This window comes from Echiichthys vipera (genome assembly GCF_963691815.1).
Source record: "Echiichthys vipera genome assembly, chromosome: 22".
Taxonomy (NCBI): Eukaryota; Metazoa; Chordata; class Actinopteri; order Perciformes; family Trachinidae; genus Echiichthys; species Echiichthys vipera.
Genome location: NC_139847.1, coordinates 9545920 through 9569605, shown reverse-complemented (window position 1 = coordinate 9569605; position 23686 = coordinate 9545920). Strand labels below are relative to the sequence as shown.

General features: G+C 41.1%; 1 protein-coding gene across 2 annotated transcripts; it reads left to right on the top strand.

Annotated features, from left to right (window-relative positions):
• Positions 1–609: 609 nt before the first annotated feature.
• dvl2 (dishevelled segment polarity protein 2) lies at positions 610–22147 on the top strand. 2 transcript variants are annotated; one of them, XM_083937314.1, is made up of 15 exons: positions 610–1068; positions 6427–6496; positions 9257–9411; positions 13035–13144; positions 13364–13493; positions 15349–15439; positions 15610–15679; positions 15862–16001; positions 16845–16921; positions 17041–17108; positions 17204–17338; positions 17632–17763; positions 19650–19826; positions 20289–20513; positions 20730–22147. In XM_083937314.1, the coding sequence occupies exons 1-15, from the start codon at positions 908–910 to the stop codon at positions 21290–21292; spliced, it is 2304 nt and encodes a 767-aa protein (XP_083793440.1). In that variant the 5' UTR covers positions 610–907; the 3' UTR covers positions 21293–22147. The 2 variants fall into 2 exon arrangements, with proteins under 2 accessions (XP_083793440.1, XP_083793439.1); XM_083937313.1 differs by having other exon boundaries at positions 17041–17110; positions 17200–17338.
• Positions 22148–23686: the final 1539 nt, after the last annotated feature.

Genomic DNA, 23686 nt, shown 5'->3' with positions numbered 1-23686 from the left:
GCTTTATGGTTTTCATTGCTCTGCAAATATTGCCTGGAATGTGTAATTGTCTGACTACTTCGACTGTAGTTTGGGCCTGTCTGTCTGTCTGTCTGTCTATACTGTATGTCTGTTTTGTTTGTCATGTATGTCTGTCTGTGTCACTACAATATATTGTATTGTTATAATATGTTATTTTGGGTTGGGTGGTGCTGGGTGAGGGGTTGGAAATTTATAAGCGTTGCTTCCTTCCATCCCCTTTTCAGACTGTATGTGTAAATTGTTAATTTTTCTTTCTTTTTTTTTTTTTCTTTCTATATCTTTTTAAGTTTCAATGTGGTTTTTTGAAGTCTGAAATAAATGAATAAATAAAAAAATAATAATTGTTGTTTTTTCTTTATTTCTATTTCATGTCTTGACTTGTTCGTAACAAACAAACAAAGACAAACCCTGCAGTAATCTTCCACCGCGGCTTATTTCTCTGAGTAACAATAACAAATGTGTCGGAGCGTCGCTGCGACAGGACGTAAAAAAAGAAGAGGGGTACGTGATTACGTCACACGCCGCGTTGGCTCGCAAAAAGTGGTGAAAACTTTTTAGACCCCCTCCCCTGAATGTTTTTGTTGGGGGAAAAAGTTGTTGGTAGTTAGGTCCGTGTGAAGGTAGCATGTCCGTCGGTGTAACAATGCGGGGGGAAGCGAGTTTTTTACTTCTGTAAAGTCGGGACAGCGAGCTTCCGAGCAACGGTTACAAACGGTTGACGTCCTCCGGGCTCGGACCGAAAAATCTCAGTGGCCATCATCGTTTCACCTCTGCCGTCTCGTTAGCCACCTAGCTCCGGAGCTAACTACCCAACAAAGTTAACGCTACCTCGCCTCATAGTGTGTGTTTTCTTGTGGGAACTTTGGGGGAAAAGCAACCGTTGAAGATGGCGGAAACCAAAATAATTTATCACATCGACGAAGAGGAGACGCCGTATTTGGTGAAGATACCTATTAGTGCCGAAAATATCACTTTGCTGGATTTTAAACAGGTCCTGAACAAGCCCAACTACAAATTCTTCTTCAAGTCCATGGACCAGGACTTCGGGTGAGCTGCTGCTGCTGCTGGGATTTATTTTTCTCCCTTTCCTTTTCAGCAAGGATGAGCTTTGTGGTTTGCATGAGTTATAAAAGTTGTGAAAAGTTAAAATTCTTACATGTGACAAAAAGTTGTAAAGGTCTTAAAACAACCCCTGGATAAGCCTTTACTTTCCGAGTGGAGGGGCATTAACTAAGCCCAAGGTAACACTGAAACATGCTTTGTTAACCGTACGGATGCTGGAAAACCCTGAAAACACTTGGATTTTGGTGTTTTAAAGGTTTAAAAAGTGCTTAGATTTTGAGTGAAGTGCTTGATATGTTATGTCACATGGGATGGCATATATGATATAACACAGAAAAGAAGATCTCCATATTTGAGAGATTGAAAACGGCATTTTCTGATGTTTTTCTATGTAAAATAAGTTTTGATGATTAACAGATGATCAAAATAGTTGGTGATTACATTTCTGTCGAGTTAGTTTCTCTTCCATTCGTCAACCCTTTGCAGAAAGCTGTCTCAAAACGTCATGTTGGTTGTTTATAGAACAATAACATCTAAGTGAATGTGATGAACAAGTGCAATAATAAGTACACTGAATAAGTACACAAAAAAAACAAGTCCAGTTGCTTTTGACTGAAATTGCTATGGGTCAAAAGGATGACCTGGACAAATGAGAACATTCACAGTCTCACTGAATACTGAGTATTGTACTGTATACAAAATGTGTTTTACCACAGCTGTAAAGTGCTGGAAAAGCATGAAAAATGCACAATTAAATGCTGGAAAAGTGCTTGAATTTGACTTTGGAAAAGGTGTAGAAACCCTGAATGAAATGCAGGGCCGCCTGCGTATCAAAAAGCCATGCAATCGTATCTTGTGACCGGCTGTGACGTATTTGTCAAAAGGAACAAATTATGGTAAAGGGATAATAAACTTAAATGAAGGCAACCAGACGGACAGGCCGTCATTCAACCAGCACATCCCCTAATTAGAAAGTTATAATGACCGGTGATGAATAATATCAATTGGCTGTATAAATACTAAGGGTATGTAGGCTGGGACATTTCTCAAAAAACATCATCATCACAATGGGAAGCATTCCCTGTCCCTGCTGCTTTTCTTTTCCCTAATCCCCATCCCTCCCCTCCCTCCTTCAGTCCATCATCTTGTGAAATCCTCGCCTTTCTTTCTTTCAGGACTGAAGCCAGGGTTTTGTCCTTTCTTTAACACTTTGGCCTGCCAGCCATCCTTTCATTCCCCTGGCTTCCTCCCTTCCTTTTCTCCCAAATCCACTCCTCCAAAAAAAAAGAGCTGTCTCCTCTCCTCTATCAATTAATGTTTTTTCTTCTTTCCTGTGTAGCTGCTGTGCATTTTCCTGCAGAGGAATGCATGTTTGTGGTTTATTCACCCAGCGAGACCCCTAAGGCTTCTGTTAAATGCATTGTAGTCTTGGATGAGTGTTAAGGCTGAGCTATTTGCCTTTTTTCCCCTTGGATGGCACCGTCGGAGCCTGGGCCAAGGGGAGCTGCAACATCAACTCAAACATTAAGATGCAATGGATTTACATGGCTTTTCATTAGGGCCTCGGCAGCGCTGGCAGGCGAGAACTGTCCCTCCGACGCAGATCATTTGAATATTAATCGCAGCAGCACCAGTAACTGTCCTTTTTAGAAATGTTCCTTTTGAGGATATCTTGGGTGAGCGCCCTTTTTAAGAACACTCATCGTGTGGTCGTTGAAATGATTAGTTGAGTAATCAGTCAGTACATCCACAACAATGTGTTAAATGGCATTTTCATCATTTTGGTTATTATTTATCTATTAAAAATACAGTTTCCCAAATGATGTGAGCGATTTTACACCGCAGTCATTCTTGGTGGTCAGGCTGTGAGCAATCTTAGAAAGTCGATTTAGGCTTTGGGACATTGTGTTTGACTTCTGACACATGTAGATTAGATAGTTTAGTAAACAATAAATGATGAAAATAATAATTTCTATCCCTAAAGAGGACAGCTCTGTAGCCTTTATTGCGTATTGTCGAATTTAACCAAAGTCGATTTGTAAATTAATTGGATTGACTGTTTGTACAGAAATATTCTCAGGGCTGCAATTTATGATTATTGTTTAATCCCAGAGTAAAATATACTATTAAGCTTATAGTTTTCTTAAATGTATTCGTCTGTTATGGCGTGACGTAACGCCCTTTCAACACATAATTTAAGGGTCCAAGTTTTGTATTTCTACAATGTTCCCCGTTGTTTAAACAGATCTGAGTTTTTTAAAAAACAACGTAATTGTCGTTTTACCTCTTTCTTGTCAATGAAAAAGCTGTCTAACTGACGGAAGAGGTGATCGTAATCGTTCACAAGTTCGGCCCCTGTGTCTGTTTCGTTTGGACCCGGAAATCATGTTTGGAAAGGGTGTTTTGTCAGACTGAACAGCCGGACAGCCATTGTCTATCACAAACTACAGCAGCCAAGTGAAACAATTGCGTGAACACTACATTATATCCTTCATGAAGGTGGGATTTATGACGAGACTCTTGTATTTGATTTAGCTAAGTCTACCCAATAATAAACTGGTGTGTGTATGTACCTAATGACCATGAAAAGCTATTATCTGCACTTTTTATGGGCAGAAATATCAGTAGAGCCCTTCTTTTTACACCCTAATGGTCTCCATTAATTCTTTAAACTTGACTAGCCTCACCACAATCACCAGTGTAATTTCCAAGCTAGCGGTCAAATTAAGACTCGCGTGTAACTGGACAGGACATGTTTAGACCCAGTGTGCTTGTAAGTGAGCACACAATGTTGGTGTTTTTCCAAAGGCGAAAAGTCTTCATCTCCAAAAAGCCACCCACGCTAAACTCTCAAACCGCTCAAGCAGAGCGAGGAAAGTCTTTTCAGAGAGAGTATGGCAGGAAAATTCCCACTTCTTAACTTTTAAATTGCGCAGCCTGGCATCACACACTCTCATTTGAATATCTCCAACCGAGTCGAGATGAAAAAATTTCGAACGTAGCTCTGAGTCAGCTGTCCAATCAAAGCAGCAACAATTTTTCCCCCGCTTCTCCGACCCAGGAGAGGAGTGTGTAATAGTGTGTGTTTTCATTTGCCCTGGTAAGAGGCCAGCTGTCGACCAGAGCCGTGTGTGTGGCAGTGGGGGAGATCCATGGAGCAAAGCAGGCCAGGGCCGGTGCTGGGAACCTGGGGCTGGACGTGGGCCATTTGCTGGGTGTCTGGGGTGTCCATAGGGAGAAAAAAAGGGATGGAAAAAGAGTGGGGTGGTGTTCGCTCTGAGTTATTAGATATTCTTCTGTGTACGTCTGCTATGAGGGGGATCAGGGAGCTGTTATAAGTAAGATTAATTGTCAGAAAGGCGATGCTGTGCTGGGCGTGAGGAATTTGATGGTAGCAAGGGACTGGGGGGGAAAAGGGAAGTGGGGGTGAAAAACTTGAGGTCGAATTAACAACAACAGGACTCTGCATATTTCAGGGTTGTTTGTGCATTATTCAAGGCATTTTAGAGTACGTGTGAAATGAATTGACTGCGGTCACTTGTTTGTTAGGAGGGCCGAGGAATGAAGACAATTACAGTCTCAGGAGAAGAATGTTGCATCTGTTCATCTGCTCTCGAGATGCAGTTTCTCGCAGCATAAGGGGGGGAGGTGAGGTAAGGAAAAATCAGTTTAACTAACATTTGGTAGCCACACACACGGCTCCGGCAACAACCAGTGCCCACAACAAGTTTGTCCGTACGCTAACACTCAACCACAAAACCAGCTCTCAACAGCTGCCTACAAAAGCCCAGTGGAGCCTGACCAAGCCTTGCAAACATTCGACGAGGCACGCTGGCAGAGAAGCCAGAAAAAGGAAAAACTTTTGGAGCAGCCAAGTGTCCTCTCTGTAGCAGAGCCCCTGTCCCAGTCAACTACTGTAATAACATGGTGGCAGGCTGCTGGGGGGGTTACACAGCTGAAGCCAAATGTTTGGCTTTCTGACAAACATGGAGGACGACTACAGAGGAGGAGGGAAGGATAGCTAGGATGATGTGTTGCCTTCAAGAAGCTTTGGCCATGTGGACACTGGCCTCTGGCAGTGGATGTTACTGAGACGTTATGGCTGTTATGTGTATTGTATTTGTATGCATATTCAGTTGACCCGGTTGCGTAATTTGTCAAGTAGGCACAAAAGCAGTAAGTGTGTGTTTTGGCTCTTTGCTGTGACAGAAGGAATTCCATCGTGTCTGTCACTTACCAGAGGAAACAAATTAAGGTTGTTTGTTCTTTTGCTTTGATATCTGCAAAGAACAAACATCATAGCTTCATGGTTTTGGTAATATGATTAGAGCAGAGAGAAATAATTGTACTTCCATTACAAGGGGATTTTGTTTTCATGATGCAAATTGAAGCTGAATGGTTGCTTTAAATGGTCAGTCAAACCACTTACAACACTCTAAAGTCACGTTGAGATAAGATGAACTAAATTTATCCCACACAGGGAAATTGAAGTCATGATGGATAATAGAGCTGGTCCATATATGACGATATATATATATATAGGCCAAACTACATTAAAATGTCTATCGTATATTTTTCTATAATGTTTCTAGGGCAATGTCCAGCAGCCAAACCGCCTTAGAGCACATTATTCATACTTGATTTGTCAGTTGTTTAATTCACTGTATTAACCCAAAAGAGCTTAAAAACAACTTATTTTATCGATCAACAGTTTCTAAATTGATTTCCCAGAAAATCAATATCATGATACAAAATGACTTTTTTTATCATTTATTCAAATGGAGATATGGAGAGTTAATAATACAGGACCTAGATCGGATCCAACTCTTAAAAGCCTGATCAGTACATATACAAAAGTATTAACTCAAATATGTTATATATCACTTGACATCCATCCTTGTGATTAAATGTATTAAAACAAGTTTAACATAACGTTCTGGTGTTTAATTTTGAAGGACATTTACATTGATAGAAGCTAAAGTATTGCTCAACCAGAGCCACACATTGATCCGTAAAACACCTGGCAACACATGTAAAAGCAATATGGTAAGCTAACAAGAACAGCATGTCAAAACACATTTTAGAGTTAAGTCCGGTATTTGATTTAGTTCAGCCGCGTTGTTGTCATAGCCTAATGTGTTTTATGTAATGTGCCGGTAATGTAAACTATTTAATTTCCCCGCAGTTTCACTTTTCGTCTTTATGGCCATACTGATCCCTCGGTGTTGTGTTCGGCCCTCATTCCTCCACCCTGCTGTACCATACAGACACCACATACCTTAATGTAATGAAGGTAGAGCAATTTATACATCCTGAACCTCACTGTGTCTCTCTGTTTTTCAGGGTGGTGAAGGAAGAGATTTCCGACGACAGTGCCAAGTTGCCGTGTTTCAATGGCAGAGTGGTTTCATGGGTAAGAAACAATAAACCTGTTGCGTGTATACATGGGAGTGGGGGTATTACCCTTGCGCTAAACCTGTGAATGACATAATTTCAATGAATTCCCAAGGCCTGGCTTTTCTTCCAAAAGTCAGCCACCATCAGCAGCCAGAGGTTGTTTTTCAGAAACGACGTTGACTTTTCCCTAGCGTTCCCCCAGACCTCCCTCGGACTAACGCTCTCGTCTAACGAGCAGCAATAAAACAGCCGTTAAGGTTGTAGAGTCATATATCATATTGCAACATCATATACTCTTCTAGTTTAGGCTTGTGCTTTGGTGCGTGTTGGTTAAAAAATCTATTCTGGAAAGAGTGGGAAAGCTGAACCAGACCAACTGTGCAGCCAGGTTAAACAGGAGGAAACAGACTCACAACTTCTGAGAAAAATCTTTCTGCTGCTCTCGCCACAGTCTGAGTCACCATAGCCGACAGCGTGCAGTGGTATTTTCGTTAGACTATAAAAACGTTCACCTTTGTTTCAATTAAAGTTATCGTCGGGTTCTTATTTTTAGTTAAAGTGATTCCAGAACAACATGTTTCGAATACTTTCTTTTAACAAGTCTAATTTTGTGCTTTAGTTTTCTCACTTTTATTCATGACATTTAAAGATATTTTACAAAGGAAAAGAAGGGGAAAAAAGCAGACAAGAAAAATGTGGTGTACATTTCTTCCTCTCCACTCTTAAAGCTGCAGTAGGTAAAAAGAAACACGTCAGAATTTTGTAGCAGTGTGAGATCTCTTCCTGCAGCTCCCTCACTCTCTGAAATGACCTGTGATTGACCAAAGTCTCCCGTCACAGGTTATATTTTCTAAAGCCTGGAAACAGAGCCAAGCTGGTGGAGGTGCAGGAGTCTAGTTTCTTACAACAATTGAATTACAAAATGATGAAGATTATTATGGATTTCTTTTGGCCAATAAAGCCAAAAATAAACGGCCTCCCCAAGCTTTAATATCCACACAGTTCTTAGATCTATCAGTTCTTGTTAGTTTGCTTCCATCTCCTCCAAGTTAACGCCATCACGTATCAAGTATTTCCTGCTTTACGTCCATTCATTTTTTTAGGACGTCGGGCTGGTATACATGTGAATATGTATATATGTCTATTTCTATTTCTTCCCTTTTTTAAATTTTATCTTTATTGCTTATTTTTGCTATTTTTTATTCTATTTTGTAATCTTCTGTTGCTGCTGTGACAAAAGAATTTCCCCGTCTGCGGGACATTAAAGGTTTTCTGATTCTGATATCTAGCATCTCACTTGATTAATCAGGAAAGTGGTAAAAAATGTAGCTAAGGAGTGAGCCCTCTTGCTTCCTTTTCAGCTCAGTTGAGAGTTGAATTAACTTTGTTGTTTTTTGATAATTTAAAAATCAAAATAATGGATTTGTACAGGGGCAAATAAAAATTGACTTTGAGCAAGTGGATTTCAAACTCGCTTGCCCGACCGGACAAGTGAAAAGAACCCATTGAACCCTGTTTAGGTATTGCAGTTTTTGGAAGGCAACCAGCCAGGATTCTTAGAAGAAGTCAAATAATCGTAAAGAAAAGAAAAAACTTTCCAGCCTTCTATATTTGGTACGAGACTTCTAAGACTCAAAGTCAGGACTATTTGGTCAGTGTTGCTGTTAAAGCCATTTGAAAATCCCTTAGTCTGCAGATGCATGACATAATCCAACAAATCTGCACATGATTCGGTCTGCAGGGATTATTTGACCATGCAACATGTGGAGAAAAGCGCTTTCACGAGGAAGGCGAAAGCGTTAATGGATACTCAAGCTTGTGAGTTACAAGCAGCACAACTTGTTACCGGTTACTTGACAGTGATTTGCCAGGTACAGTTTTCAGATTTTCCATTTCTCTAGTAAAAGGCCCCAGTTGTTGCACCCCCACCCCCCTACCCGCAAGTTATGTTTGAATAGAGACAAAACACGGGGACGGCCGGGGCCCAGATAAGCAGGTTTGAAGCCGAAGCATCTGTTAAGTGCATAAGAAGCAGGCAAGGCATTAAAAGGGGGGGAACAAAGCTCAGACTCCAGAGGGACCGATATGTGATATATGTACTGATCTGCAGGCCAAGACGGATGGAGGGATCCCAGAAGACGAGTGTTTCGTAGTCACACAGCCATTAGTGTGTGTGTGTGTGTGTGTGTGTGTGGTGGGGGGAGTGACCCAGTCGGTTCAGGCTGATAGACTCCATTTGGATGAGTTATTTTGACTGGGAATGCAAAGCTTGTCGTCCAAAAAAATATGAACAAATGCTCTGGCGTTAAAAATGCAGGGATTTTGAATATTCCCACCATTAATAAGACATTTAATAGACGGCTAATTTTTTTCTCACTGAAATTTTAGCCCAGTACGCCTATATTCTTTGGTCAACTGGTCTTCACTACAGTTTGTTCCCTTCCTGTGTATGATTTTATGGTTCAGGTAATTGGATGCTGTATGGCATTCATCCTAATTGTGTGTGTGTGTGTGTACTTTGTGTATAATGCAGAGAGACAGGTTAAGTGTAGGATAGCATTTCACTATGCCCGTGAGACATCCATCTGAAAAGAGTGCAGTGTTTGTGTGTCAAAGTAATTGACATCTTACCCGCTTTTCCTCCCTCTACCCTCCACTTGCTTTCATCCCTCATTTTCTCATCGTCTCTTCTCTCTGCCCTCGCTCTATTTGCATCATTTCTTTTCTTTGGTTCTTTCTCTCTGGCTCATCTTTTTTGTTTGTTTGTTTTTTTCAGTTGGTATCTTCAGACACTCCAACAGCAGAGCCTCCGGTGGCAGTGGTCCCCCCTGTGGAAACCACTACCCAGCCTTCACCTCCTCCTCCGCCCCTCCCGCCCCCACCTGCAGAGAGGACCGGGGGCATCGGCGATTCCAGGCCGCCCTCCTTCCAGTAAGCAACACACACACACACACACACACACACACACACACACACACACACACACACACACACACACACACACACACACACACACACACACACACACACACACACTTGAAACATTTATTGCACTATTTACCTGAAGAGGGGCATCACAAAGAGCCTTCTTGTCTCCAGTACTTTAAAACTCAACATGTGCTTCTCCCTCAGCTGTAATGTAGATACTGTATCTTTTTCTGAATATCTCAAACACTCCCAGTATCAAGTAACTACAAGAATAGCAAGAGCACTACGGTTCATTTGAACCTGATCTTAGCCGGGGCCGCCCTTGTTGTTAACACAGGTTTTGCGAGAAGCTTTCAGTACATTAAACGTCCAAACAGACTCGATTTGAAAATGTACTTGTCTGGATATGTTATTGGCATTCACTTACAATTTAAAAAAAATGAACAAAATATAAGAGAGCTTGTGTCTATTGTTATTTCATCAACCCTTTTACAGGTTTGTTTTATTGAGCAACATAAGCACTCAGTTTAGTTTGATTTAGGCATCCTGCTTTTGTTAAAAACCTGATTATAAACAGGTTACGGGCATACCCAGGTTTCTAAAACACCATGTGAACACCATACCCCGGGTAAAATAGAACCGAAAACAAAGCCGCATTTAGTCCAACAGTATGTTGGCAGAGCACCACCTACTGTACCGGAGGCTGAGTTACTCCGTTGGTTTCCCATTCAACCCCAGTTCATGTATACTAGGGGAACTTCAATAATCCAATTATTACCTTAACCGAGGTAAGGCCATTTTCAGGTTAGTGATGTGCATGTTAACGCACTATGTTCCTGAGCTAGTAGCTTACTTTGTCTGTTGTTAAGAGCTGGACAGGTAGAGTAGCATATACTGGGGTTACCTGAGCTCTTGCATTGAAAGGATGCTAATGCGAGTGTTGAGAAGGAACCAAAAAATACAAAAAGTTTTGTAAAGCCAAAACAATTAGCTGAAAGAGGCTAAAAAATCTTTGTTGTGCTAAAGGTAACTGTGATGGTTCTCTCTGGGTTTGTCACTGCAAACTATCCCTTTCACTTTACACAGATATTTGATCCATTGTTAATATAAAATAGTGATTTAATCAGCTTTAAAGGCTGTGAAGCCACAAGCCAGTCTAGTCACAGACACTTAATGGATGTAATAAAGGTCCTCTAGTTCTTTCCACATTCTTTAGCATCCATGTTATTCTACTAAAATGGGAGGAAGCCATTACTGTTATTTGAATGGGGCCTGCAGTGTCCAAAACAAACAAAGCATTTAGCTTCTTACCATTGCTCTTAGTTCCTCGAGAAGTATGTTGTCTGGAGCTTTTAAGTTTGGTTTAAGGGGTCAAATGGAGTTCACACCCGTCACTGCAACCTACCATTACGGCTGCTGCGCTCTCATTCATCTCTGTTTGGACCTCGTCCTGTCTGTCTCCCGCGGCTGCAGTAGGGTGGCCTAATGGGTTTTGAATCCAATTTCAAATTAAACAATTTCTTTCAACTTCACTAAATGCGCGGTTGCAGACGGTGGAGAATTAACCGCATTAGTTATGTCTTTCCATGCTGTATTTGGAGCAGGATCAACACCATTGCTCATACTGGAAAATTAAATGTAATTCAAATTGTAGGGTCTCTCTGACTCTTTTTTTCTTTCTCATCTTGCTTTCATCATGAACCACAAGGCGTTCTCTGTCTTCCTATGTAATCAGCATATTTGTCGGTGAGTGCATGGTACCGTCTGCTGCCCCATGTTGGCTCACTGGGGTATTTGCTTGTTGCTACATGCACGTTGGCCTGTTACCAGCTGTTGATGTGACGGAGTGGTCTCGTGGTTTCTGACTTCTGCTCGCTCCTTTCTAGATAGTTTGGGTGACCATGTGACACTGACAAAAGTGACTTTGTCGTTAATTAGAACTAGACAGATATCTCTGCTGATACAGGCTTATTAGAAGCACAAAAGTAGGTTTGAGCTAAGTCAGTGCTCATTTTTAAGTTTGTCCATAACTTTATTTTTACTAGGGCTGACACTTTACGGTCTGTTGGGTGAATGGTTGGTCAATATTATCTCAAATTCTCCCTTGTCAAACAATTGCTGATGTGTCCAACAAAGCATTTTATCCCAGACGAAAAGTCCGGGCGCTCTTCTGAAAACTGAGACGCCTTAATCCCGCAATTATTGTGTGATCTTGCGATATTGCGAGAATATCCGAGGTAGAAAAACATTTGGCACAAGGTAGATCACCTTCTTTTGCTGAAGTCCATAGGGAGAAAGAACAGATATAAAAAAGATAGGCAATGTTTGTCTGTGTGGTAGCCTTTTTTTCCTGCCCATCCTCCATTGTGATAGGACTGCTGGTTTAATAACAGCGGCAGTGATGAGAGCAGTGTTTGCACTTGAAAATGTTTCAACTCGTAATGACCAGAAAAAAAAACTCCGAATGTGCAGAGCTCAGTGCCTCATATCGCTGCTGGTGTGTGTAGCATAAAGTTTATTTCTTTCCATTTCAGTGGACCAAGATTTTCTATGTTTGACTACAGCCCTAATTTTTACACTGAAGTGCCTGACGGGGACATTAAAGCTCTACTCTGCTCAGCTCATCAGTGGGTTTCTACACATGGACAGAACAGACTGCAATCATAATAAAATCTGACTTTGAATTCCTATTTTCTTACAATAAACACATTAACACTCATGCAGAAGGCTGAGTTTGTCAACAATTCTCACTCCTGGTTTCCAATGCTGGGTTCAGTCTTATGAGGGACTTTATCACATGCAAGATATTTTATTTTATATTTAGTTTAGTCTATATGACAATATGGAGAAGAGGGACATTAAATCATGCACAACTACAGAAATGACAGGGATGACACAGTGACGTGTGTGTAAGTGTAGGATAACAGTTATCACAGCACAATGGACTCAACCGGGTGGATCAAACATTTCATACTCTGCTTTTCCTTTCTTCTTCTTTCTGTCTTTGCACTGAGCGGTTCGATGTTCCCCGTCGCCACATGAAACTGCACTTATACTTGACGGGCCATCTCCTGTCATCCGATCTTGTCCGTGAAGATCTAAGTACAGCTGTGGGAGATTAAAGTTTCAGTTTCAGACGGTTTCTGGATACAATTTAACGTGATCTCATAATATCACATCTTATTATCTTTTGCCAAGAACTACGTGGAAGTGACAAGTGGAACTGGACCATATTGTTATACTTAGTATACTGTTTATTTCTCTTTTTTTAGCATTCTGTTTATATACTTTACTTCTTATTCCACCATCTGTGGATGAATTACGTATGTATTCATTAGAGTTTGCTGTATGCAATGGGTAAAACATTCCAACTACCTCATTAGTCTTAGTCACATTGTCAGATTCTGGCATTACTGAATAATTTGAATGCTTAACAAGTCCACCAGAAGTTTAATGTGTAATAAAAAAAGACGCAGTACAGATATTGATCCTTCTTTATTGTCATAAAACATGTTTATTTATTATTATTTTTAATGCCACTTCTGGAAAAACCGATTGAGTAAAAGTATTACATTTAAAAACAATACTGTCATGCTCTTTTTCTGACTGTGCTTCTTGTTTTATAGCCCCAATGCAACAGGCAGCGTGGAGACCTTGGACGACCAGACTGAAACAGAGTCTGTAGTTTCCTTCAGGAGGGAGAGACCTCGGCACAGAGAGGGCCTGGAGCCACACGGTGAGAAACGGCAGATCACAGTACTGATGAAAAAATGCTTTTCACGATGCTATCAAGATTTGGCTGCGCTCCCAACGGCCAAAACAATGAATATATGATATGTGATATAATCAAGGAATGTCGAGAAGTGAGGAATGTTTGCGATCTATAGAAAAACTTGAGCAAACATGAAAGTTCACGGTGAATGTCTTTCGGTGTTGTCCCGCTGTGTTTTTCCAGGGCCTCGATTGAACGGCCAGAGTCGACTGGAGCGCCACCTGGCGGGATACGAGAGCTCCAGCACGGTGATGAGCAGCGAGCTGGAAACCACCAGCTTCTGCGACTCCGAGGACGACGACACCATGAGCAGGTGAGGGGTCGATGAGAGAGGGGAGGGTGAACTGAGGGAGACCTTGGCTGTCATTGAGAGAGAAGGTTTACTCAGGAATTCAGACAGAAAAACACCACAAATATTTAGTAGTTTAATAGTTTCAAATATTATGTTGCGTTTCATTTCATCACAAAATGATTTCTCAGCTCCTTCTTAAACAAAATATTCTACCTTCTCTTGACAAATAAAATCTTCTAGAAAGAGAGTTCCCGTCTTGAAGCACAACTCAAATTTGTCATAGTCATCCAGTCAAAACAAATTAACATAAATCATTAATCGTAGTAAACTTTTAGTAAAAAGTACTTCCCCTACCTTGCAGGCAACACAAACAGTGTTGCTGACTTGCCGACTCCCTTTTAGGGCGCACTCCCATTTGGCCCGAGCCGTGCTTTAAGCGTGATTATCCCCTCCCTCCTACCCCGCGGCCCAGGCCCGCTTGCACTCACATTACCTGAAATGATCCGAGCCATGGCTCAAATTCTTCTGACTTATACATAATCACCCCTCTGAGTTTTTGTTTTGCCTAACTGTTTTTTCATATTTTTATATGACCAAAATCGGCAGTAAACCCTCCACATCTGCATCAGAACCGTTCGGCGGCATCTTTTTAAATGTCTGTCGCGGGGAACAGTCGTATAAAGATAGACATAAGGACCGCCGTCAATGCTCATGCTCAAGCTTGTACACGTGCACATGCTTGTACATGTCTATCCGTGCTTTACAAAAGCCCACCTCTTTCATCCGCGCTGCAGCCGGTGAGCGTGCAGTGCCTGGGCACGGAAGAGTCGTACTCCTACTGGTCAAATAAACTAGACTTTAGCTGTAACGCGTGCTTGGGCACAGTACGAATGGACAGTGTGAGTGTGCCCTTAGTGACTATACACTCACCGGCCACTTTATTAGGTGCACTTGGTGTTTAATAAAGTGTCAGTGTGGTCTTCTGCTGCTGTTCCCTCTCTGCTAGAAAGTAGGTGGTGTTGTGTGTCACAGATGCTCTCCTGCATTCCTCTGTTGTAACCAGTGGTTATTTGAGTTACTGTTGCCTTTCTATCAGCTCCAACCAGTCTGTCCATTCTTCTCTGACCTCTGGCATCAACAAGGCATTTGCGCCCACAGAACTGCCGCTCACTGGATCTTTTCTCTTTTTCACACCATTCTCTGTAAACCCTAGAGATGGTTGTGTGTGAAAATCCCAGTAGATCAGCAGTTTCTGAAATACTCAGAGCAGCCCGTCTGGCACCAACAACCATTACACGTTCAAAGTCACTTCAATCACCTTTCTTCCCTGTTCTAATGCTGCTTTGAACTGCAGTAGATCGTCTTGAACATGTCTACATGCCTAAATGCATTGAGTTGCTGCCATGTGATTGGCTGATTAGAAATTTGCGTTAATGAGCAGTTGGAAAGGGGCACCTAATAAAGTGGCCGGTGAGTGTATTTCAAAAGACAATTATCAACAAATGTCGTGACTTTTTCATACCACCAAGGAAAAAGAATGTGTATTATTATTAAATATATTATTATTATTATTATCCATTCCCACACATGATTCATGAATAGTTTTGTATAAATAAATACGTAGTAAAGAGTAATAAATACTTTTTTACCTTTTTCCCCTTTGACTCTGTCACTCTTTCTCTCTTCATTTGGGTGTTTAATACAGCTTGAAAAGACAAATCCACAAATAAACCAAATAAAAATCTCTCTTTACGACCCCTAATCTTTATTAGCTTTCCCATTTTCTTTGTGGGTTGGACACAGAAAGTAGCACAACCCTGTTAAAGGTTTGTGACGGCTTGTTTCTCTTCTGACCTTCCACCTTTTGAACTCGTAGGTTCAGCAGTGCAACAGAGCAGAGCACAGCCTCTAGGCTTCTCAAACGGCACCGCAGACGCAGGAAACAGCGCCCCCCACGTTTGGAGAGGGTACATACTGTTCAGTTATATTTTTTGCCTCTTTCTTGCATGTCTCATTGCATTTATTTTTTTCTCTACCTGCTCCTACTGTTCTTTGCTGAAACAAGAATTTAGAGCTCAGAGAAAGTATTTTGTCAGTTAAAATAATCTCATGGTAACTGTGTGGTTTTCAACTGCAGGCCTCCTCCTTCAGCAGTGTGACAGACTCCACGATGTCCCTGAACATCATCACCGTCACTCTCAACATGGGTCTGTAAACTCCTGTATTCTTGTCTTTCAACCTCAGTATTTCTCTTAAGTGCTGATGAAATAAGAAACTACAGCCTAGGCTTGCAAGTCAAATACTGCACTACACTTTTAAATTATAATATTTTTTTTTTATACAAATGTGTGCGTTGTGTTAACACTATTCTGATTTCTCAACAAAACAGAGAAGTACAATTTCTTGGGCATCAGCATTGTGGGCCAGAGCAACGAAAGAGGGGATGGAGGCATCTACATCGGCTCCATCATGAAGGGAGGAGCTGTGGCTGCAGACGGACGCATTGAACCTGGTGACATGCTGCTGCAGGTGAGGGGGAAAAACAACCTTAACAAAAGAAGCGTCTCTGTTTTTATGTCAAATCACTCTTTATATGAATATTTTTGTCTATTACAGGTGTAACTGTTTTTAGACATAAGGGTCGGGATCTTTTCCAGCTTATAAACAAGGTTGCTTCAGTTGTGCACTTTTAATGAATTCCTTTTGGTGTGCTGAGATATATGAGAATATCTGTTTCATGTGTTTACAGTTCTTTCACTAAAGCTAAATTAATATCAGACAAACTGATGATCATTTTTGCATTAATTACTCAGAACGTCCCCTTGAATTCTTGATGCGAATAATTTTCTTATTTCATGAATTGAAGAAATAGGAGGCCACGTTTAACAACAGCCAAACGATATCAAAATGTGCGTTCACAAACTCTGACAACTCGTGCAGTGTAAGCCAAGTCTCCTTTATCCATATTATGCTCAGTACTTCCCAAACCAAACCTACTATTTAAAACACGCACTTCTGTAACAGCAGGTGTGCTACACATCTGTGTGAGAGTTTAAGAATTCATCAAGAATTGTCTCCGGTTTTGGATTCTTCACATTGCGTGAGTGCGTGTGTGCATTTACGCGTTCTCCAAGAATTCAAGGTAACCCGTGAGCAGGTTAAGCCAAAGGTGGTGTTACTGAATTTGTTTGTTTTGGCCAACCAACAATCTGAAACGGAAAGATTTTTATTTCAACATGAGACCGCCGTCCCTGAAAAATAAAAGGCTTGAGAATGATTCATCGATTATGAAAATAGCTGCCTGTTCTTTTTCACCTTCACTTCTTTCAGTTTGACTAAAATCGTTTTCTTATTCTTTCAAACCCTCCACAGGTGAATGACATCAACTTTGAGAATATGAGTAACGACGATGCGGTGCGAGTACTGAGGGAGATTGTACACAAGCCGGGGTGAGTTGTTGTTGTCTGTTTCACTTTAGATTTTATCAGACAAGAATTTCCCTGTTGTGTCCGTGCACAAGTGCTTAACAGTTTTTATAATGACTTTTGATTCTGTCGTTGTTTTCCAGGCCCATCATCCTCACAGTGGCTAAGTGCTGGGACCCTTCTCCTCAGGGCTACTTCACTCTGCCTCGCAGTAAGTACAGGACTGCCTTTTCTGCGTCTTGCGATTGGTAATACACTAATGTCAGGCTCAGTAACAGTGCCCTTATGTCTCCACAACATGTGCAGATGAACCAATCCGGCCCATTGACCCGGCAGCGTGGGTGAGCCACTCCGTAGCCATGACCGGGGCCTACCCCGCCTTCCCAGGCAGCTCATCCCTCAGTACCATCACCTCTTCTTCCTCCGTCACCGAGACTGAGCGTGAGAGCCTCTTCCTGTGTCTCCTCTTTATTCTCAGTTCTTTCATATCCACATAATCCTCTCATAAAACTATATTCTCCACTTTCAGTTTATTTGTTGATATTCAGGCTTGAATATTTTTCTTCTGCCTTTTGTCGCTGTTGTTTTGTGATGTGATGAATTACGTCCGCTGCTGTCCTGCCTTTGATCTCCACCTCAATGTTACACTCCTGGCCTTCTTCTTTTGACCCAGATCTCAACATTTTTCCTCTTCAGCTTTCTTAAAATGCTCCTCTCTCTCTCTCTCTCTCCAGGTTTCGATGACTTCAACTTATCACTGCACTCTGACATGGCATCGGTGGCCAAGGCCATGGCCTCACCAGAGTCCGGCCTTGAGGTCAGGGACCGCATGTGGCTTAAAATCACCATCCCCAACGCTTTCCTTGGTAAGACTAAACAGCAGAGATGAGGGAAAATAAAGTACATTAGTTAACATGAGCTATCTGTGCCTCGCGGGACCTTACAGGGTAGGCATTATGTTCTCTGAATTAAAACCGTGTGACTGGTTTGAGAGAAAAACTCCCCCAAAGTGCCTGCTTGACATCTGTTAAATTGGAATCAAATGCTTTGAATCACAGGGAGAGTTTACGTGGATTACATGTTCGTCAGATTGTGCTTTTTAAAATTATTAACTTAAATTAACTTTTTACTTTAATTTCATCATAATAAAGTACATGTAATAATCCAGCGCTTTACAGGTCATCAGGTTGAACCAGCGGTTCTGTTAGACTGAGAAAGGATCACGAAATTGTTGACGTATTTTTTTTTATTACCCGTCATTTTCATTTAAATGTTTTAATGATAATAGACATTCATTTTTTTAAATACTTAAAGCTGAAGTTGATCACTTTCTAAATATTTTTCCCCCACATTTGCTGAATTCATGACACTCCGCCTCTTCCTGTTGCCCTGTCTGCTCCTAATGTCATCTCATAGATTCCACCGTGACAACCAATCAAAGTCGAGGAGTTTCTGACTGCTCACGAACTCCCATCAAAGTGTTAAACTAGACAGCCCTGATGAAATATGAATCAAAACTCTGTCGTTATTGCATATTTCTTGCATAAAGTGTTTTCAGAAACACTTTAGTGCAGCCTTTAGCTGTAAGATGAGGATGTTTGACAGGCCCTGTGAACTTGGTTTAGGCTCGACTTGACAGAAAATATTTTATTCACGCGACTTCTGGTCTGAACTTCACTTAACAGCCATTACTACTGTAAGGCCTGTTTTCTCAAAGGCCTAAAAGTCAAAAGATTTAGTTTTGAGAACATATCTACAGGGGGAAAACAAAATTACATTTCCCCCGGTATCGTCAGAGGTTGTTGATTCACATTAATGAACATGTTCGAGGCAGTGATTTGTTTCTACTGTCTTTTGAAATTGTACTACTCTTTATTGTTGCAACATTATTAAAGTATTTTGTTGAAATCCTGTTCTTGAACACCGCCAGTAGACCGAACTGCCGCACTACTTAAACACTGGAGCTTTTCAAATTCCTGCCACAAATTGACTTTGTTTACATGCATATAAAATTGCGGTTGTTCCCACTCGACTTGTTGGTCCACGTGAACACAACATCCCCCTTTCATTCCTTCAACCACCTGCTTGAAAAGGTTGGCAGTGCGATGTTGTGCAACAGAAACCTGTTGATATCCAAGGCTTTCATATTGTTTAAAAAGTAGGTGCGTCTCCTTCCGACCAGAAATGTTGGCTTGTCTTTTGGGTACGTGTCTCTACACCTGCCTTGCAAACTATTGGCTAATTAGTTTGTGTACAGCGCACAGAGCTGACTGTGGACTGTTTCAAACTGCAGTAAAAACCACAACTGAGACACGTATTTTGACCATATTTGGAGGAGAATGATTCTAAAACCTGAATATCGTCATATCCCACATGTCTTAATTGGAAAATGCTAAATTCTGACTTAAACTTTATCTTGAATATCCAAAGGAATATGCCGTTTACCTGACCTGTGTGAAACTCTTAATTTTGTCATAGTCTGCGTGATAGTGGAATATTAGTGTCCATGTAAACAGTCATTGTTTCTCTGTATATGAATGTTTTCTTTTATTGTATCGATATAACTTATAACATAGGTGGTACGTTGCACTTAAATTCATGTGTTTTTTCATTGTCATCCCTTTGTTTTACATAATTAGATTTATACATTTTATTGTTTTACTTTGCATAGATAATATACATTTATTTTATTAAAGTACACAAATATTTCCTTTAGGATGACTTAAGTTCTGTATTGCATGTCCTGCACCAGGCTCAGACGTAGTGGAGTGGCTCTTCCACCACATCGAGGGATTCCAGGACCGGCGCGAAGCCAGGAAGTACGCCAGCAACCTGCTGAAGGCCGGCTTCATCCGACACACCGTCAACAAGATCACCTTCTCCGAACAATGTTACTACGTCTTCGGAGATTTAAGCGACTGTGAGAACTGTGAGTAACTCGGGGAAAACAAACAAACAAACACCAGAGACCGACTTGGATCAGTGTGTGTGAATGTTTCGCTTCATCACATTTGCACGCATGCCTTTTGTGGACACACTGGGGGTTTGCATGGCTCAGTCACGTGACATTTCAGTTATGGAAGGATTCCTTTGACGTGCTGCCATCTCTAAACTTAGAATCTCCAGAATGCATTTGATAAGCAGCAGAAAAAAAACAACAAACAAGCTGCAGCAGATATTCCAGGTTTAGTTTCCGTGACATGTCTCTCCTTGATCATTTCTTTTTTGTTTAAAACGAAGATTAAGATGATTATGTGTAATGAGTCAATCTCTTTTAGATCTTTAACTGGTGAATTTAGTATCTGCAGTAGTAGTATCATTTGTTAAGCTTATTTAACCTCATTATTCACTCCTTTCATTGTTTATCTCCTCCCTCTTATCTCCCACCCAGACATGGCCAACCTGTCCCTGAATGACAATGACGGCTCCAGCGGGGCCTCGGACCAGGACACCTTGGCACCCCTGCCTCTCCCCGGGGCCTCTCCGTGGCCCATGATGCACACCTTCCCCTACCAGCCCTACCCGACACATGCCTTTTCCAGCCAGCCGCCTCCGTACCACGAGCTCACCAGCTACAGCTACGCCCCCGGCAGCACCGGCAGCCAGCACAGCGAAGGTGAGCTCAGGCAGCCGTCAGACGTCACCCTGATGACGATACAGAGTTGGAGTCATGACACCATGTCCCTGCAAGCCTCTGTTCCACCAGCTGGAGCTGTAACTCACTCGTTCTTCAAACAACAATCCAGATATAAGAAGCGAGAGCCATTAGACGCACTCTTAATTATTGCTTTTGAATTTTGAAAAATAAACTATATTTTCCTTCTATCCCCAGGGAGCCGAAGCAGTGGTTCGACGAGAAGTGAGGGCGAGCGACGTCGCGGCTCCAAAGGTCCAGGTAGCACCGTGGGCGGAGGGGAGAAATCCCCCTCTGGCGGGGGCGTAGAGGGCGGCGGGGCCGACTCACGCTCCGGCAGCGGCAGCGAATCTGAATACTCCACCCGCAGCAGCCTGAGGCGCGGCCACGGTTCAGCCGCTCCCAGCGAGCACAGCCATGCCTCCTCCCAGCGCTCGCATCATCACCGCATTCCCCAACAGCCCCACATGTCGCCTTACCCGCCAGGCATCCTGCCGTACAACCCCATGATGGTGATGATGGTACCCCAGCACCCACACCCGGCCATGGCGACCGCTCACGCTCTCCCTCACGCACAGCAGATGGCCACAGCCGGCATGCACCCAGCTCTAGCCCAGCTACCTTCCTCCACTCCAGGGGGGCCTCCTGGCGCCCCGCCCACCCGTGACCTCGGCGCCGTTCCTCCAGAGCTGACCGCATCACGCCAGTCGTTCCACCTGGCCATGGGAAACCCCAGCGAGTTCTTTGTGGATGTCATGTAGTTTTTCTGCCCCGGTGTTGAGCGACCATTCATGTGAAGTTAGTGTACGGTTCCCACTTGTTTTTGACGAGGTCTGGTGATAGCTTTTTCAGCTCACAAGGGCCTATTGGATTGAGGGCACTTGTTACAAATTTGGTGAGAACAGGGTTTAACATTGACAAAAGAAAACCAGTTAAACACTAGAGGGATCCAGGTACACCGTGTACTTGAAAAGGATACAATCCTGTATACATGTGTGGGTCTTCATGCCAGAGCCGTCGGCAGCACAGGAGTATATTGAGTGCCTTACTCTTTGCATTTTTAGAGACGTTTTAACACTCCAGGTACATGAAAATATAACTCATCTTGTTCCAGTATTGTTTGACAATGAACTTCTCTGTATATATCTACTCCTCCATGTAAATGCAACAGTACAGAACAGCAAGCTCTAATGTGAAAGAAAATAGGTCCAAAAATGTCAGGTCAACTTGTGTTTAGTAATCACTGTCTAGGCCTAGTCGTCAAGTGACTCTTATTGTGAGGAGTTTGGGTCGGTATGGGACTGTAGAGGCTTAACGGTACTAATAGGTAAAAAGACAAGATGCTGAGAGCGGTACTTTTTGATAACCTCCAGTGTATATCTTAAGTAACTGTGATCCAAATGACCCATGCTTATTTTTTATGTTACTGACTCGCATTATTCACCCATTTCATTTTTGTATGAGTGTCTATGTAAATCATGTATAACCGAACTGTAAAGGTGCTAAATGAAGATTCAACATTTCAAAAAAAAGAGAAAAGAATGACGTCGTCACATTGTTTGATTTCATATCGCCACCTTTGTTTGTGTACTTGAGAATAAATTTGATACATACTGGTCAGACTTCATTATTTTAAAGTGATAATTAAGTTTACAAAACAAACTAAAGAATCGAATATGGGAAGAAACTGCGTTGGGAATGCTGGATGTTGAAAAGCTGGATCTTGTTTGCTGTAAAAAGGACTCAATGTGTGGAAGATGTGTAACATTAAAGGTTTGAATGGAGTTTTTAGCTCAAAGTATTCAAACAGAAAAGATTTAAAGAGTGCTTGAAAAAAGTTTGAGTGGTGATGACGTATTTTTACTCCACTAAGATGAGATGAGAGGAACCTTTATTGATCACTGGAAGGAAATTCGGGTGTCAGAGCAGCAAGGCGTAGAACACCGGAGATTTACGTACGTACAGGAGAAGACACACATGGTGAAACATAAATGATACATGATACAGAGTGGGTGGATGAACATGTACACAAACGTCTATCCATAAATAACTTTATTAATAATGAGGTATGTGCAGTTGTGCAGACTATGAAACAAAAGCATAACAGAGCACTCCTGTGCTGCAAAACAAGAGTCTTAAAGGATTACATCATTTGGTAACTTTAGTTTCTGGTTACTTTACAGATTCAAAATATGAACAGAAAATATCAACAAATAAAATAACATACTGTTAAATATTAAGATGCACAACAGTATAGAAAGCAGATCAAAGTAGCCCCATCTGTAAAAGATGCAACATTAAAGTGATATTTACATTATCAATAATTACAATAATATACTTTTCTTAAATGGGACATCCTGCATAATGAGTCATTTTGATGCTAATACTTTTGTTCTTTGACTAAAGTAACATTTTGAATGCAGGGGGTTACGCTTATTTCTACAGTGCGGTATTACGACTTTTACTTAAGTGAAAGCTCTGAATACATATCCAACCACTGCCTATTGGTTTTGTATGGAGGACCGAACATGACTTAAGTCTCAATAAATAAATGCATAAATAAATGAATGCATAAATAAAAAAAAGAACAAATGAATGCATAGACAAAAAAAATAATTTAGAAATAAAAGAATAAATAAAATTAATTCTTTCCATTTGTTTCTACATTTTTGTTCACCTACATTTATTATTTTATGTATTCCCGTGTCCATTTATTAATGAGGTAGGAGGTCTCATTTATTCATGCATTTATTTATTCCTTTATTTCAACATTTATTTATTTCAGAATTTAATTATTAATTCATTTATTTCAGCATTTATTTATTCATTTATTTCAGCATTTATTTATTAATTCATTTATTTCAGCATTTATTTATTCATTTATTTATTTCAGCATTTATTTATTATTAATTTATTTCAGATTTTATTTGCTCATTTATTACAGCATTTATATATACATTTATTTATTTCAACTTTTATTTATTCATTTATTTATTTCAGCTTTTATTTGTTCATTTATTTCAGCATTTATATATACTTTTATTTATTTCAACTTTTTTTATTCATTCATTTCAGCATTTATTTATTCATTTATTTCAGCATTTATTTATTCATTTATTTCAGCATTTATTTATTATTTTCTTTCAGCATTTATT

What these genes read in the sequence shown, in the direction of transcription:
- dvl2 (XM_083937313.1), top strand. Translation starts at nt 908, where the DNA reads ATGGCGGAAACCAAAATAATTTATCACATCGACGAAGAGGAGACGCCG. An exon ending in GACGACGACACCATGAGCAG is followed by an intron (nt 13,494 to 15,348) that starts GTGAGGGGTCGA and finishes TTGAACTCGTAG; the next exon opens with GTTCAGCAGTGCAACAGAGC. An exon ending in CTGGTGACATGCTGCTGCAG is followed by an intron (nt 16,002 to 16,844) that starts GTGAGGGGGAAA and finishes AACCCTCCACAG; the next exon opens with GTGAATGACATCAACTTTGA.